The sequence below is a fragment of the Rhamphochromis sp. 'chilingali' genome (assembly GCF_963969265.1).
Source record: "Rhamphochromis sp. 'chilingali' genome assembly, chromosome: 21".
NCBI lineage: Eukaryota > Metazoa > Chordata > Actinopteri > Cichliformes > Cichlidae > Rhamphochromis > Rhamphochromis sp. 'chilingali'.
The window spans coordinates 20,721,359-20,738,526 of NC_137949.1; the positions used below are offsets into that span (position 1 = coordinate 20,721,359).

Here is a 17,168-nt window from a genome sequence, read left to right on the forward strand (position 1 = left end):
TAGAAAAGCGGAATGTAGAAAATGGAGTGGAGAGACAGAAATAATACTGAGCTGGGTCTTCACATGCCAAGTTATTTTCACTCTTGTGCATAGTCTTCAAATGATTTTAACAATCAGCCTTGTTTGCCATCCTACTACACAGTATGTTTGCTTTCTGAGACTGGTATTTATTGCTTGACTTCCTTTACTGTACAGATCAATGTCTCCAGTAGCTCTCAAATGCAGAGATGAGCTGAGTTGGGGTTTTTTTGTTTTGTTTTGGGTTTTTTTTAAGAAATGTTCCCAAGCAAATATGTTGAATATGAAGCAGGGAAACGGAGAACATAACATCCCATTTTCAGGAAGATGATGAAATGAGCATATCACATAAAATATATGTGAAAATTAAAAAAAATGGTGTATATATATCTATATCTAGCTATCTATCTAGCTATCTGTAGAGATATCTGTCTATAAAATAAATGTTTTTAAAAACATATGTGTTAATAGTTTCTGTATGTGTGACCATGCAAACTTTTGCTCATTATTTAAGGAGAAGAAATGGTGCATACAGATATATGTGTGGATATATACATGCATAATTAAGATTACCAAGATGTATATCTTAGTTTAAAGAGTTCAACCTTTATTATTATTTCATATTTAATATTTCACTGTAAGGTTTAAATAAACAGTTATAGTCACTAAAATAAATCAGTCTGTCCTGTTTTATTTTTTTCATTTTAAACTCCTTATTAATTGTAAATATCCTCTGGAAATGCAGTGGTGCGTCTTTATTTCCTTGACAAACATGCAATTTGTGCCCAAGAATGGAGAAAAACAGCAATGGAAACATGAAAGCGCCAGGTGTTTTCTCCCCCGTACAACACCTGCTTCTCTTTAGCGGAGTTGTGATTTCTCAGCAGGGTCATAGTAAAGTCTTTGTTGATCTTCTCTGACGAAACAGGGAGTCACGACTGTCTGCTTTAACATTCTGCCCTACTTTTAACTTGGGTATGTCTGGTACCTTTCTGCACCGTTATTTTAGAATGGCGCTTCAGTTCAGATTTTACTGATATAGCCAATTCACGACAAGAATTATTATATTACCTTATTTTAAAGCAAAGATGCTACAGCTGGATACTAACTGGAAATTGTAGCATCTTGCACACACAAAACACCTAATATGTGCACATGTATGGAAACACTCAAATACACAGTTGTCTACTTCTTGATTATTGTCGTAATAATTTACTTTTTCTCATGTTTTCCCTTTCTCACCCTGACTCCTTTCTCCTCCCTCTTCCCCCTCTTCTCTTTGTTTACTCACAGGTGGTGTCCTCCTATCCAAAACACATGCTCATCCTAACAAATTGCTGACAGAACAAGACGGACGGGGTAAGGGAGTACGGGAAAGAGAGATCTCCCAGACGCACACTCATAAAGAGAAAGGGGCCATTGGCCATCTGTGGTCAGTCCCCTGCTATTTTGCAGCTGCGTTGGAGTCAGCGAATGGTCCTGAGCTCTGATAGGAAAAAGAGTTTTTTCTCCAACGTTGCCCAGGGGATGAGCCCAGGCTAGGGCAATGTTAAAGCCTCGCTGGCCTTGGATTAAGCCCCTTGGGCTATTTTGTGTAGGGATGGGTGATACCCCAGCTGGATCCTCTGCTGTCACTATTCTCCACAGCTATCATTAGTGGCTAATGAGCTGCTGCTAGAGAGGAAACGGGGAAGGTGCCTGCGGAGAGAGGTGAAACATTACAGCTCTTATTAAGAGGCCCACAGAGAATTCTTTGCCTATTTAAAGCTTTGACTAGCATGACTTTGCCATTTATTATTGTAGGCATTTCTTTATATATTTTGATAGCCTTTTTTGTTACAGCATAAAAATGGCACCTAGAAGTTGAAAGACTTTTTTTTTTTTTTTTTTTTTTTTTTCCAGGAAGATGATTCAGTGTTTGGACATAAATTATTTTTCTCATGAAGCAGTTTCAAAAGTATATTTTTATTCAGGAGGAATTTTGGTAGATTGTTTTTGTTTTACTCTTCCCGATAATTTTGACCTTCCTATTCCCTGAAGATCATTGGTCACCATGGCAGCAGCCTATCGTGTTGTTGTGAGCAGCGTGAGCTGTTACAACAGTGTGGTAGTAGACCGACGCACTCACTCCCATGCAGTACACTACTGCTCAGGGCCATGTGGAGCACTGTCCCAGGGCTTGGACTGCACTGTTGCACACCGTGGCACCTGTTCTGAGCTCCTTGTTGCACCTGACCCTCAATACAATGACCTTAACAGCTCGCCCATACACTCCCGCAACATTATTGCTCAGCAGCTTCCTAACCATGCTAAAGTTTGTCTTGCCATGGATAGTACTCATAATGGGAGCCTAGAGAGGGCAGGCAGCAGTGGCAATTTATCTTTAGGAGAAGAGAGCCCAACATGGCGTGGTAAGAAGACCTCTGGTGGTGGAGCATCGACTGGGAGTATGACCTCCTCTGGCAGTCTGAAGGATATTACCGAAGAAGCCATCAACCTGGCCAGTGGTAAACTCAAGGAGTTTTCATTTGATAAGCTCCGCCTCTCATCCTCCAGCCACATCACCTTCCGGAAAGGCCGTAAAGTCCGTCCTGACTCTTTTAGTCGTCGCTCCACCGACCTGGAGATTATTTATGGCCACTTCAGCTCCAACCTTACCACAAATGCAACTACTAACGGTATGACAAATGGCACGGCTTCTTCTAATGATGAGAACCTGCCACCATTTGTGCAAGGGAAAGGAACGGTGCTAGAGGAAACGAAGATTAAGGGCAACCCAGGCACCATGTCGTCCATCACCAAAGTTGCTGGTGGCTCAACAAACAGCCTCACGAGTATTGGGTCATTAGACCAAAGTCTGAACACAGTGGCCTCCCTGTACCGCAACACCCTAGGAGAAGAGAACTTAATTGCCCGTCTGCTGGAGAAGACGCGAGCGGAGGCAGCTACTGGCGGAGCAGGTGGCGAAGACATACGTGCCTGCCTTGATATTCTGCTTAAATGTTCTGAAGACCTTAAGAAATGCACTGACATAATCAAACAGTGCATCAAACACAAAGCTGGTGGAGGCCCAGAGGATGGGGAAGCAAGCCCTGACAGTGTGTATCGGGCTGTGATGACTCGTCTCAGTTCCTATCTTAAGAGATTGCCTCTGGAGCTGGAAGGAATTGGAGGTTTTGGAGGCTGTGGACAGGGTGCACCTGGAAGCGGGCACAGTGATTTGGCTGAACTGGTTAACACTCTTCACTCCATCCAGCAGGGACCTTATTCGCCGATATTTGGCAATGAACAACCTCCTCGCTATGAAGATGTGGTGCTCTCTCCTCCAATCCCAAAGACTGTTCCACATTCTGTTTCTGCTCCATCCTCTGTCTCATCTACTTCTTTATCTCTAAAATCAGATTCCATCCATACCAAACCAGTTCAGAGCTCAGCCCAGCTTAGAGCTACCCCACTTACTAATGGAGTTATCCAACATCCACATACTTCTTCTTATACACAACATACTCTCTCTCCTCCAACCATTATATCCTCTTCATCCAGCTCCTCTCCAACACACTCCTCCTCCCCTCTTCGTAACTCCCCGACCCCAGCTTATACACACACTCCCCCAGCATCTCCCATGGAGGCTCTTTATATTGAGGAGGAGGAAGCAGATATGGGAAAGACACCAGAACAAATCTCACAGCAGACACACACTCCATCTAGAGGGATGAACAGCAGCCAGAGCAAAAGTGGGACTATGATGGGGCAACACATGCACCTGTCCCAAACACACACGCTCTATAACTCTTCAAATAATTTGCCAGTCAGCTCTGGCTATGGCTCAAATTGGCCTTCCTCTGCGTCACTAACAGTCTCTGCACCCAAAGCTGCTGCACACAGGAATGATGACATTGACAAGCTGCTCATGGACTTGGAGAATCTCTCTCAAAGTATGACTCATCCCAGAAAGACAGAGCCTCCACTTCCAGCCAAAACCAGGAAGAGAGATGGGAGCCAGGGGATCACCTCCAGTGAGTCCTTCACTCAACCCAAAATGGCTCTGTTCCAAGTCTCAAAGCCAGACAGCCACTTAACCATGAACGGCATTAGCTCCAGAACTCCCCAGAGTTTCACTCCTCCTAAAGAAGAGAGGAGTGAAAATGTGGCAGGAGAGGAGGAGGATGGGGCATTGTTGCTGAGAATCCTTGAGAGCATTGAGAGTTTTGCCCAAGAACTGGTGGATTCCGGAGCAGGGAGCACAGGGAGTGCTGAGAGGAACAGTGGAAAGGAGCGGGAGGTGATGAGGCTCCTGCAGGATACACTGGCCACCGCTGGCAGGGCTGATACTCCTCTGGAGAGCACAAACCCACCAGCTGCTCCCACCGCTCCAACTGTACATACAGATGCAATCTCAGATACACTGATAAAACACACCTTGGCAAATACACCTGAAGTTTCACCTGCCCCAACACCTGCAGTATCTGATTCTGAAAGCAGTGCTTCAGCTGAACAAGCACCTAAATCTACACCTGAAAGTGCTCCCCAACCTTTGCCTACACCTACACCTGACCCTCCAGTCGAGTCTGTGGATAAAATTCCAGAAGCGTCTACAGATGAGGATGACTCAAAACCAGTCTCTGCCCCGATATCCTCTGCACCTGCAAACTTGCATTCCTCTACGCTTTCCGATGAAACCATACCTGTGGCCGCACCTGAAGCTCCAGCTCCTGTTGCTACGCCAACCACAGCAAGTGCTACCGTTGCTGTTGGTGAACATACTGCTTTGAGAGATGCTGGCTCAACCCTTCTTATCCAGCAGACTCCAGAGGTCATTAAAGTAAGTGTTCCAAAGTCACACTCACAAATGCATAATCTAACAGACAATCAAAGACATGAACATTTCAGAAAATAGTTTATTGGTGCTGTGAGATTTGTTTTATTATTATTGCATTTCAAGCTGCTGCTAGGAAATAAAGAAATGGGTGTTTCAAGGGCTTGAGTAATATGAAGTACTTATTCCAAGACGGTGCCATTACAGGTGCAGTCCACTGATTGGGAATTTGTCATGTTGGAAAGATTGCTACATGCAGTGCAACTCTGGGTTAATTTATGTTCATTGATGTATATAAAAATGTGCCATCTGTGCTTTTAAATGTTACTGTTGATCCATTTAGGTGCAGTATGAGGGCGCCTGACTGAGGGATAGACATAGAGGGACCACACAGGCTGATTAGCATTAGACTGAAAATAAACTGAGGATTTCATTGCTGTGGCACAACCGGACTGATGCTGCTGTAATTGGTGGTATTAATTAGCTCTAATTAACATGCTGTTACAGTTACTCTATCTTGGCTTGAATCAAAAAAGTTGAGGCTTTGGATCACAGAACAGAATAGCTCCTTGTTGTGGAGTGGCTCTTTGTTGGCTTTTCCTGGTTTTGAACTTGTTTTGTTCTGTAATTGTATGTGTGTGCAGGCGTATGCATGTGTGTAGACTTTGTTTTTCTTACTGTGGAAAATGTAACGGTAAATTGCAGTTGTGCTACAGAGGAAAAGAGAAGGGAACTAGAACTTGATAATTTTTTTGTCTGTGTCTGCGCGTAAGCTGGAGTTAATGATGATAAAAAGGCAGTGTTACCTCAGCCAGTCCCTAATGTGGATGTTCTACTGCAAATTGTAGATTTAGGTAATTATGCATGCCAGACAAACGCACATTATCATCAACACAGAGGAATCAAATCATTGTTGTCATTTATTCCCCTCTATATTTGACATTTTTCTCTTACTAATTTATTTTTCCTCTCTCGCTCCAACCATCCTTCTCCTCATCACGCTTCCTCTGCTGTTTATGTGTGTTTATTTACTGAGCTGTGTAACCTTATGCCCTGCTGATATGTAGGGCACCTATTTATGAGGTTACCATGGTAGCTGCCACAGTAAGAACGGAACAGCCAGCACCCGAACACATCATTACACAATCTCCTTCCTCCTCCATCTTCTGTGTCCCTATCCATCCCTTTTTTGTTTTTGTTTTTTCTGCTTATCTGCTCCCACATTTCTTGCAGTTAAACTCTCTCCGTTTTTCATTTTTCTGGCTTATAGGTCTACTTTTGTTTCTCTTCTCAGTGTCCTTCTTTCACCTGCGGTCAAGGATTATGTCCGTACTGATCACTTCTTGTCTTCCAACCCTGTGATTGGCTGTTGTTTTATTTTGGGAGAGGTGAATAACTGTTGTTGCTGCGTGGAGAGCAGAGAAACCCAATGGGAGGTGCTCATTGGAGCACTGGAGGAAGTGGGGGGAGGGTTGGGTTGTTGGCACAACAAGCGTTAATGGTATCATTACCCTACAACCCCCTCCACCCCTGGCACAGCTAGGTGTGAGGGAGACCTAAATCTGTCCACCCCTCTGTACTATGGCATCCCGTTAACAGACTCACTGTCGCCACAGTGTAAATGGACCGGCATACGTGCATGTGTGTGCATGTTTGTGTGCGTGTAAGCATGTGAGCATGTGTTATGCACACCTAGGCTTTATTACATGTCCAGATGTTCATACATGTGTGCATTTACATGTGTGTTCATGCATGCATTAAATTTGTTTGAGTTAAACGTGATGAATATCGGAGTCTGATCAACTGTGCGTGTGTGCATCTGTCTGGCTGTCTGTTTGTTGGCCCATGGGTAAGATGACCCGGTGCTACTGTGGGTCACAGCTGAGTTTGGAATAGCTCTTCGACACCCAATACCAATTCTGGCACTCTGGGAATTATGTTAATATTCCTCAGCGCCAACCCCGCCCTGCAATGCATTAAACTGCCAATCAAACTGTAAACAAGACAAGCCCCCTCATGCACAAGTGAGAAAATGCACTCACACAACTGCAATGAACCACACACTCCACGTTGAACATTTGTAGCTTTGTTTCGCTTGGCACTGCCATAGCTTCACTGGGAAGTTCTGCTAAGCCCTCTATGGTGACGCAGGCCCCAGGCAGTAGTATCTTCATCTCTGCTTTACGCATGTTTATTGTTGATTCTGCTGCTGACAGACTAATACAGGGCTTTCTGCACCTGTCAGAACACACCCATTAATCTCCATCATGACAGGAAAGCTGACTGATATAAATCAGAGGCAAAGCCGTAACACTCATAGTGGGGAGATGTGATGGTGAGAGTCAATTAACTTTAAGGGCAATGGGCTTTGAATGGGCTTTCTTTCTATTCCTGTCTCTCTGTTTTTAGGTAATATAATAAAAGCTGCTTTCGGCTCCTCCCTTGTTCACAATGGGTTGGCCACAGTGAACGTTTGATTTGGCAGATTTTTACACTGGAAGCCCTTTGTTTCTCCTCCCATATTTAAACCAGAGGTCTTTTGCTTGTTAGGCATATAAGTAAACCACTACAGTATGGAGCCAAATTTTAGGTAACATGGTAAGATGTATTTTAAAATGAGACAACATTCACTGGTGGGTAAATGTAACCTAATTTTTGTTCTAGTGGCATTGCTTCAGTACAGTTAATGGTGGAATTGCTTGCAGACACTGACTGGATCTATAGCTGCCACTCTGATAGTTTAATTAACACACTGCTGGTTTAAGTAGTTTTACCAACTTCTGCAGATGTGTCACAGATTAACAAGATTAACATTGGTCTTTAGCTCATTTTAAATTTGATGGCAACAGTATGTCTCAAAAGAGTTGGGACAGAGCAATTTACCACTGTGTAGCTTCCCCATTCAGTTCAGACTTCTGGGAACTGAGATCAGCTGCTAGACTTTTTAAATAGGAATATTGTCCCATTGTCCCACTCTGCTATAGGATTTTGGCTGCTCAACAGTCCTAGATCTTCTTTGTCCTATTTTTTGTTTCATGATGTGCAGAATTTTTCAACATGGTCTGGACAGCACCTGGACTCTTCTACCATGAAGCCTTATTGTTGTAATAGTGCATTATGTGGTTTAGTATTGTCTTGCTGAAATTTGCAAGGCCTTCCCCGAGAAAGGCATCATCTGGATGGAATTCCAGTATTTCAGGATTGGCATGCTGCCAATTCCATAGCCATTAATACATCCTCATATCATCACAGATCCAGGCTTTTGAACTAGGCACTGATAACAAGCTGGGTGGTCCCTTTCCTGAGTATGGAGGATGCTAGATCCAAAAGGAATATTAAATTTCGATTAGTCTGACCACAGAACAGTTTTCCACTTTTCCTCAGTTCATTTTAAATATAGTTTGCAGGAAAAGACTGGACATTTCTTTGCTAATGGAGCTTTAACCTGGATTTCCTTATGGCACAGTGAACTGTGTTCACAGACAGTGAATTCTGGAAGTGCTCCTGAGCCCATGCAGTAATTTCCATGACAGAATCATTCTTGTTTTTCCGTGCAGTATTGTGTGAGGGCCTGAACATCCCAGGCATGTGCACAGAGTTTTCTTTCAATACTTGGTATCTTTTGAAAATATTACATACGGTAGAAATATTCAAAGTCTTCACAGGTTTTTAATTTTTTTAATGCACCTTTGGTCTGAGCTATATGTCTCCCTATGTATACAGTAGTTCCCAAAAGAAAAATCAGTGGGTCTAATGGGGTAAGATTTGATCGGTTTCTTCTTGACCCTTTTCGAGAGTCCTTTGATTACTGGACAGTCTCAAAAAATATGTGAGTGGTCTGGTTTTCCCACATTTCCTCCAACACAGTTCCACTTTAATTTCTTTCACATATGATGAGATTATGAGAGGTGTATTTAAATACCACATTTTTAGTTTAAAGTCAAATTCTTTCCATAGTAGACTATTACTTTCTCTATGCCAGATTGTACACACCTCTTCCCATACTTTTGTAGAATTTAGTCATTTTCCCTTAATATTTGCCATGTTTTGCATGGTTTCATTTATAATCTATATTCTTTGTGATTTTTACTGACCATTTACTGACTTTCTTTATGACTTGAATTGTAAAACGTCTTATCTGAATGAATCCATTTCACAATTTATAAATGCAGATTTTGCAGATTTGTGAACTTGTGCTTAACTCTCTAAGATGCTCGTTTCATACCCAGTCATGTTACTAATCTGTTGCCAATTAAGCTAATAGTCGCACAATGTTCCTCCAGCTGTTTCTTTTTAGTATCACTTAAATTTCCAGACAATAGTTGCCTCCATCCCAACTTTTTGAGTTGTCTCACTCCTGTCAAAATGAGCTAACATTTTTAATGGAAGAGTATTGTGGATAAAATATGGCTTTATGACACTTGTGAATCCTTGCATTCTGTTTTAATTTACATTATACATAAAATGTAAAATGTCCATCCATCCATCTTCATCCGCTTTATCCGGGGCCGGGTCGCGGGGGCAGCAGCCTAAGCAGAGAAGCCCAGACCTCCCTCTCCCCAGCCACCTCCTCCAGCTTATCCGTGGGAACACCAAAGTGTTCCCAGGCCAGCTGAGAGATATAATCTCTCCAGCGTGTCCTGGGTCTGCCCCGGGGGGCCTCCTCCCGGCGGAACATGCCCGGAACACCAACCCCAGGAGGCACCCAGGAGGCATCCTTGTCAGATGCCCGAATCACCTCAGCTGGCTCCTTTCAATGTGGAGGAGCAGCAGCTCTACTCTGAGCCCCTCCCGGATGGCCAGACTTCTCACCCTATATCTAAGGGAGAGGCCAGCCAACATTCGGAGGAAGCGGCGGACCGGTGCAGCGTCCGCATTACTGCAGCTGCAGCCCCAATCCGTCTGTCGATCTCCGGCTCCCTTCTCCCATCACTCACGAACAAGACCCCGAGATACTTGAACTCCTCCACTTGGGGCAGGAACTCATCCCCGACCTGGAGTGGGCACTCCACCCTTTTCCAGCTGAGAACCATGGCCTCAGATTTGGAGGTGCTGATCCTCATTCCCGCTGCTTCACACTCGGCTGCGAACCATTCCAGTGCGAGCTGGAGGCCCCCACCCGATGAAGCCAACAGAACCACATCATCCGCGAAAAGCAGAGATGAGATTCTGAGACCACTGAAGTGAAAGCCCTCCGCCACTTGGCTGCGCCTAGAAATCCTGTCCATAAAAATTATGAAAAGAATCGGTGACAAAGGGCAGCCCTGGCGGAGCCCATCACCCACCGGGAACGAGTCCGACTTATTGCCGGCAATGCGAACCAAGCTCTTGCAACGGTTGTATAGGGATCGAATGGCCCGTAGCAATGGGCCAGACACCCCATACTCCCGCAGCACCTCCCACAGGTCACCCCAAGGGACACGGTCGAATGCCTTTTCCAAGTCCACAAAACACATGTAGACTGGTTGGGCAAACTCCCAACTCTCCTTTCCAGCACCCTGGCATAGACTTTCCCAGGGAGGCTGAGGAGTGTGATCCCCCTGTAGTTGGAACACACCCTCCGGTCCCCCTTCTTAAAGATGGGGACCACCACCCCGGTCTGCCAGTCCAGGGGTACTGCCACGCAACATTGTAGAGGCGTGTCAACCAGGACAGCCCTACAACGTCCAGAGCCTTCAGGAACTCGGGGCGGACCTCATCAACACCAGGGGCTCTGCCAACAAGGAGTTGTTTAACTGCCTCAGTGACCTCGCCTCTGGAAATTGGCGGGTCATTCCCCTCATCCCCAGACTCTGCTTCCTCCTCGGAAGACGTGTCAGTGGGATTAAGGAAGTCCTCGAAGTATTCCTTCCACCGCCTGACAATTTTCTCAGTCGAAGTCAGCAGCGCTCCGCCAGCACTATACACAGTGCAGGTAGCGCACCGCTTTCCCCGCCTGAGACGCCTGACGGTTTGCCAGAATCTCTTCGCGGCAGTCTGAAAGTCTTTTTCCATGGCCTCTCTGAACTCCTCCCACACCCGAGTTTTTGCTTCAGCCACTGCCCGAGCCGCATTCCGCTTGGCCTGTCGATACCTGTCGGCTGCCTCCGGAGTCCCACAGGCTAACCAAGCCCGATAGGACTCCTTCTTCAGTCTGGTGGCTTACCACCACGGCAGGTACCAACCACCTTGCAGCCACAGCTCAATGCAGCAGCTTCGGCAATGGAGACGCTGAACATGGTCCACTCGGACTCAATGTCCCCAGTCTCCCTCGGAATGCTGTTGAAGCTCTGCCGGAGGTGTGCGTTGAAGATCTCGCGGACTGGGGCCTCTGCTAGACATTCTCAGCACACCCTCACTACGCGTTTAGGTGTACCAGGTCTGTCCAGCGACCTCCCCCGCCACCTGATCCAACTCACCACCAGGTGGTGATCAGTTGACAGCTCAGCCCCTCTCTTTACCCGAATGTCCAGAACATATGGTCGCAGGTCTGCTGATACGATTACAAAATCGATCATCGACCTACGGCCTAGAGCGTCCTGGTGCCACGTGCAGTTATGGACACTCTTATGTTCAAACAAGGTGTTTGTTATGGCCAAACTGTGATTTGCACAGAAGTCCAATAACAAAACACCACTCGGGTTCAGATCAGGGAGGCCGTTCTTCCCAATCCCGCCCCTCCAGGTCTCGCTGTCATTACCCACGTGAGCATTGAAGTCACCCAGCAGGACAACAGAGTCTCAAGGTGGAGCACCTTCCAGCACCCCACCCAGGGACTCTAAGAAGGCTGGGTACTCTGAACTGCCACTCGGCGCATAAGCGCAGATGACAGTCAAGACCCGTTCCCCGACCCTAAGGCGCAGGGAACAAACCCTCTCATCCACCGGGAAAAACCCCAACGTACCGGCAGCAAGCCGAGGGGATATTAGAATACCCACCCCAGCCCGCCCTCGGGCACCCTCCCCGGGCCTGGCTCCAGGGTGGGGCCCCAGTAACCCTATCCTGGGCAGGGTAAACTGTTCCCTCGATGTTTTCTTCATAAGGGTCTTCTGAATCGCTCTTTGTCTGGTCCCTCACCCAGGACCAATTTACCATGGGAGACCCTACCAGGGGGCAAAAGCCCCCAGACAACATAGCCCCTGGGATCCCTGGGACACACAAACCCCTCCACCACAATAAGGCAGCGATTCACGGAGAGGAATGTAAAATGTGTTTTTGGAATTGGGGGTTGTATATAAACTCATTCGCTGACAGCACAGTTAACATACTTAAAATAGGCTTGTGATTAGACTGGTGTTATGAGTACTCAGCTCAGTGTATGCAGATGGGAAGTAAAAATGCAATATTGCCTGCTATTCAGAGCCTTTGTGAAAGTATTCATCAGAGTACCGCTCAATGGTGATTCACCATATATCAGCTTATTATAAAGAGATGGCTGAGTGTTCCTATCTGACTTTTTAGCCAGAAGAGGAAAGTGCACTGTTGACCTTTTAAAACAGAAATCGGCAACTTCTTTTGGTTCAGACAGTTTTGAAAGAGTATGGAAGGAACGATAAGGAGAAGCATGGAGATATAAAGTAAATTATTTTTTGGTTTCCTGAGCAGTTGGCTTTGGGAAGGAGAAATGCAAAGTGCATCTAAAGTGGGGGGGAGGGGGGGGATCTGCAGCTCCCAGTTGTTGACTCTGGGTCAGCAGAGAGTGACATCATTCCTCAGCTCCTTCCACAGGAAATAAGGTCACAGCGGGGACCTTGGCCAAGGTGCACAAGCACACAGTTGAATGCTTTCATTTAAGCACGCATACAGTGCTCTTGAAAGACAGGATAATAGGTTGCTATGTGTAGGAAGAGTTTTCCCAATACAGTTCATACCACCAAGGTATAGACAATGGAATCAGATCATGTTCATACTATCAACTTGGTGGAGCTCATTTGGCTGGATGATCCTTTTTTTTAGTGCGCACATATGCACAGGCATACACACACTTGCACAGAGAGCACTTTTAAGCATCTGACATCATAATTCACCACTCCCTAGTGCAAGGTTGGCTGTGATCCAAGTGCTTTTGTCAGTGTGATGTCCTCAGCTGCAGTGTGCGTGTTCATTTGCACACATACGCACCAATCCACACGCCTGACTTTTTTAAGGAACTGTACTTATTCATCTGAAAGGTTTTAATCTCAGCAAGAGTCACCAGTGTGCAAGTTTTTGGGCCTCCTGCCGGGTCACCATGAAAACCAGCACAACATGTTTATTAGTATTAGGTAGGCGGTGGGATTCCCCTACCCCAGAATATCAGTTCTGCAGTGCGATTGGCTAATGGGGACTCCCTCTTAGACTCATGGCACCAGGGGGAGATTTAGGTTTATGTGACTGTGTTGATGTGGGTGTGACCGTGTGTGTGTGTGTGTGTGTGTGTGTGTGTGTTTCTTTCCTCTTGAAAGAGTTTGCCAATGTTCCAGAACACCATGACTCGGTGGGAGCTTGGGTGTCACCTACCCCCACCCATCTACTTCCAGTCTACCTATTTAGCCCCCACTCTTCCCCTCCCTCATTTTCCTTTGAACTCACCCTTCACCCAATTCCACCCAGAATGTCCTGTGGGATTTCTCCAGAAAACTCCCTCAGCGCTAAAATACTCTCACCGCTTGGCCAAAACAAACATGTTTGGATGTCTTCACTGAAAATGTATGTGTGCTTGTTAAGTCAGGAGGCACAGAAGGAATTCAAAAAGAGTGGAATGCAACCCAGAGATGTGTAGTATAACTGAGTTATTGGACTCCTTTTTCTTCATCCTGACCTCTAACTCCATCGGGTCATTTCACACATTTTGAAGCAGAGCCAAGAAGGTCAATGGCAGCAGAAACAAGCATCTTCTGTCAGGTGCATGGTCACAGTCTAATTTAAGTGACAAACTGCTCACAAGTGATAACCGTTAGACAGCTGCTACCCCCTAGTGACTGTAAGGCCCAACCATACCATAAAGTACTTTGTAAGCTTGCAGTCTGATTTCACCCTGGTTTGTTGAAATTAATAAGGCCTATAGCATCATCTACAGGAGGATCTGTGAACTAACTGATATATACAACTAGAAAATTAATTTGCCAATGAAACTGCTATACTTAACTATTTTTGTTGCAATATTGCTTCTTTTTTAGAGAAAACTGCTCCATGTTTAAACATAATCTCCACTGATTGCGACATTTTCAGTTATACAGTTGGAAGGACAGTGGTGCAATATACTTGGTATGAGAGAAATGTTACCTTTTGTCTGATATTATGTCGACACAGACTGATATATATATTTTCTTATGTTGCATGTTAGAAGAAAGCAGTTTCCTTTTCGCTAATGTTTCTTTGTTGGTTTTTAAATGAGCTGCAATTTAGGATTATATCCGTTGTGTGCATGCTATAGTGCTATCTGAGTGTCATGTACAGAGTTTTGTTTTTAATATTCCAAAATATTATATATTTAAATAATTATAGAGGAAGCAGGACTGATCTTCTCTGGTATTGGTGGTTTGAGGTCTCTTGCTGCACTCTAGTGACAGCTCCCTCACTGTAGCTCCATGCTGAGGACCAAAACTATTGCTGATGTAGGATTAGCTCACTTGCTCTAAATCCTAAGATAGCCATGGGAAATGTAATGCAAAACCTGCCCTGTTAGCCATATGTATAAAAATAAATGCCAGTGAAGGACTGGAGTTTGTTGTTATTAAGCATTAGTTGTTGACAGGCGGTTTTCCCAGATAAGGGAAATGGTTCACTGTGTAATTTTTCAGATGTAGCTTGTCTGGCAAGTTTCCCAGAAATAAGTAAAAAATTGACACTAAACCTCTATAAATATTTTCGTAACATTAGGAGTCCCCTTCTGTGACCACTCGGGCAGTTTATATTGAGTTAAAATTGCATGCTAATGTTTTACATTTCCATGCCATGTAACCATTTAGCGAGAAAGTGCATATAAGCATCACAGATCTAACACGTGGAAAATTATCTCTTTGTATCTTCTTTAATATCTGTTTATGAAGATTTGTAGACACTCAGAATAGAAAATATAGGGCTCTATTTAGTTTATAGGTAATCTCAGACATATCCAAATCTTATAAATACAAGTCCCTGTTATGTATGTATTAGGATTTATTATTTTTTTTGTTGACAAAAAATAACTGGACTTTTAGCTGTGTAATATCAGTGTCAGTGTCTGATTCCAGTCAGACAATTAGAGCAGCTGTGTTTTTAACTGCTCCCATGTTGCCTTCCTGTGATTGGGATGTGAGTTAGACCGTAGCCAGCACTGATTAACTTTGTCTATCACAGAAGCGGGAGTTTAACTCGGTTCATTCTTCCAAGTTTAGAGAGGAGGTTCCCAAGGTAACTGTATGTGTGGGCGCGCATGTATCAGTGTGTTTGTATGCATGCGTGTGTGTTCTTCTTGAGAGGAAGAGAGAATGGGTGTAAAGAATAGAGCAGCGATGTGAACTCTGCTTTCCACTGTTGGCACGGGAACCCTGGGAGCATTCCTCCCCACACTCGATCCAGGGAAAGGGTTGTCACCATGGAGATGGCATTTGGCAGGCCTGGTCTAAAGTGAGTGTGTGTGTGTATAATCAGATGGATGGAGAGGCGATAGTAGCCTGTTCCATGTGTATCGGGTTCAAGTTGAAACTTTATTTGTCCTAGTTGGTTTCATTGCAAGAATTAGAAATAACATTACATAAAATTATGAGACTGGTATGCATAACTGTGCACACTTGCCAATGATAAAATAATTGCTTTAATTCTCCTATGTACTTAAAAGTGTGCATGGATATTTCAGTAATTTAAGCCTTTTTTAAAATGCTGTATAAAGAACTATAAGGTCATTATCACATTATTATTATGATAGTAGTAAATTGTGTCAGAACATTTCCATATTAGAATATCTAAGCAGTCCAGTTAAACAGTAAATGGTTGGCTATAGCTTTACAAGTAAATTTAATTTTGACTTGACAAACATGTCTTTCTCAATGTTTGTTGTCGTGTGTGTGTGTGTGTTAAGTCTGCCTGGTGCCTGAAGCAGAAATAAACGTGAAATCGGTGGCTATATTTACACAGATAATTTTACACAGCGGACAGGCAGTTTCATAGAGCAGGTGTGTGTGTGTTTAGGAAGTTGTCATGTTCACACTATTAAGCTGCTCTGAAAGACTTGGTTCCTGTTAAGTGAACACATCAAGGCGCACGTCCACACCCGCACACAACCACATGTGTAATATGCCCTGACAAATTAGAGACATGTATCAATGCACTAGTAAAGACTGCAGGAGCACACGTGTGCGTGTCAAGTGTGCCAACAGTCGGATGAAGGCGGCAGTTGTTGTTCGACAGCTGACCTGCTGTGCTTCCCATCGTGCATTTATTTGATCAGTGTTGTGAAGGCTGCTGACTCACCTGTTTCTGTGGCTGTGTGGCTGGATTAGATCTGAGGGGTGGGCAGAGAAAAGCTTGCAGACATAACACACACACACACACACACACACACACACACACACACACACACACACACACACACACACACACACACACACACACACACACACACACACACACACCTGTTACGTTGCCTTTTGTTCCTGTTAAACTTCCATCAGCCGCCAGAGTTTCTTCACTGTTATGCTTCTTTTTCTCCTGTCTGTGTAAGAAAAAGTAGGTTCGAACCAAATATATTCAGGAAGGATGCAGGATGCTCAACAACAACAAATCCTTTTTTTACAACTTAGAACATATTCAAAGTGACATGTAAGGGGCTATGAGTAGATTGCTGATGTGCAACATACTTGATAAGATGACCAAATAGTCTTTCCCAATGGATCATCCTGTTGTCAGAGCAGTCTGTCTGATCTAACTGGTCCCACTGTTTGAGTTCAGAACCAGGTGGATACATTCTCTATTATTGCATTCATCTGATATTGAGTCAGTGTCAGAAGGATACATCTGATATATAGTCGGTATCAGATGTTTTGGTCCAACATGAGGGAAACATTTGCTTGTTTAGCTCCTTAATACTCAATTAAGTTCACCAGCTATTTGTTTAGAATATTGTGGTGTAATGAATACAATTTAGCTGTTCCTTTTTTAATTAAAACAACTAAATTAAAAGATGTTGACATGCTTGGAAAGAGAAACTACACAAGCACATTGTCTTGTCTATGCTCAGTTATCAGAGCCATTTCATATAGATTTTCATATTCAAGCTGATTATAAGTACAGCTTGAATATGAAATTCTACGCTATTTAATTATTTAATTTAAGTTGAGTAAATAACTAGTCAAAATTCTGCCTTGACGTTGCATTTCTGTTGGCCTCATGTGTC

General features: G+C 44.3%; 1 protein-coding gene across 3 annotated transcripts in view; it reads left to right on the plus strand.

Annotated features, from left to right (window-relative positions):
- Nucleotides 1-17,168, plus strand: part of ppp2r3a (protein phosphatase 2, regulatory subunit B'', alpha) — a 66,611-nt gene that overhangs the window by 35,569 nt on the left and 13,874 nt on the right. Inside the window, exons 2-3 of one of the 3 annotated variants that reach the window (XM_080871677.1) lie at nt 1,312-1,728; nt 1,921-4,840. In XM_080871677.1, coding sequence (XP_080727803.1) covers nt 2,072-4,840 — 2,769 coding nt within the window. In that variant the 5' untranslated portion in view covers nt 1,312-1,728; nt 1,921-2,071. Of the gene's footprint in view, nt 1-1,311; nt 4,841-17,168 lie in introns of all 3 variants that reach the window. The other 2 variants (XM_080871679.1, XM_080871678.1) reach the window with 2 other exon arrangements.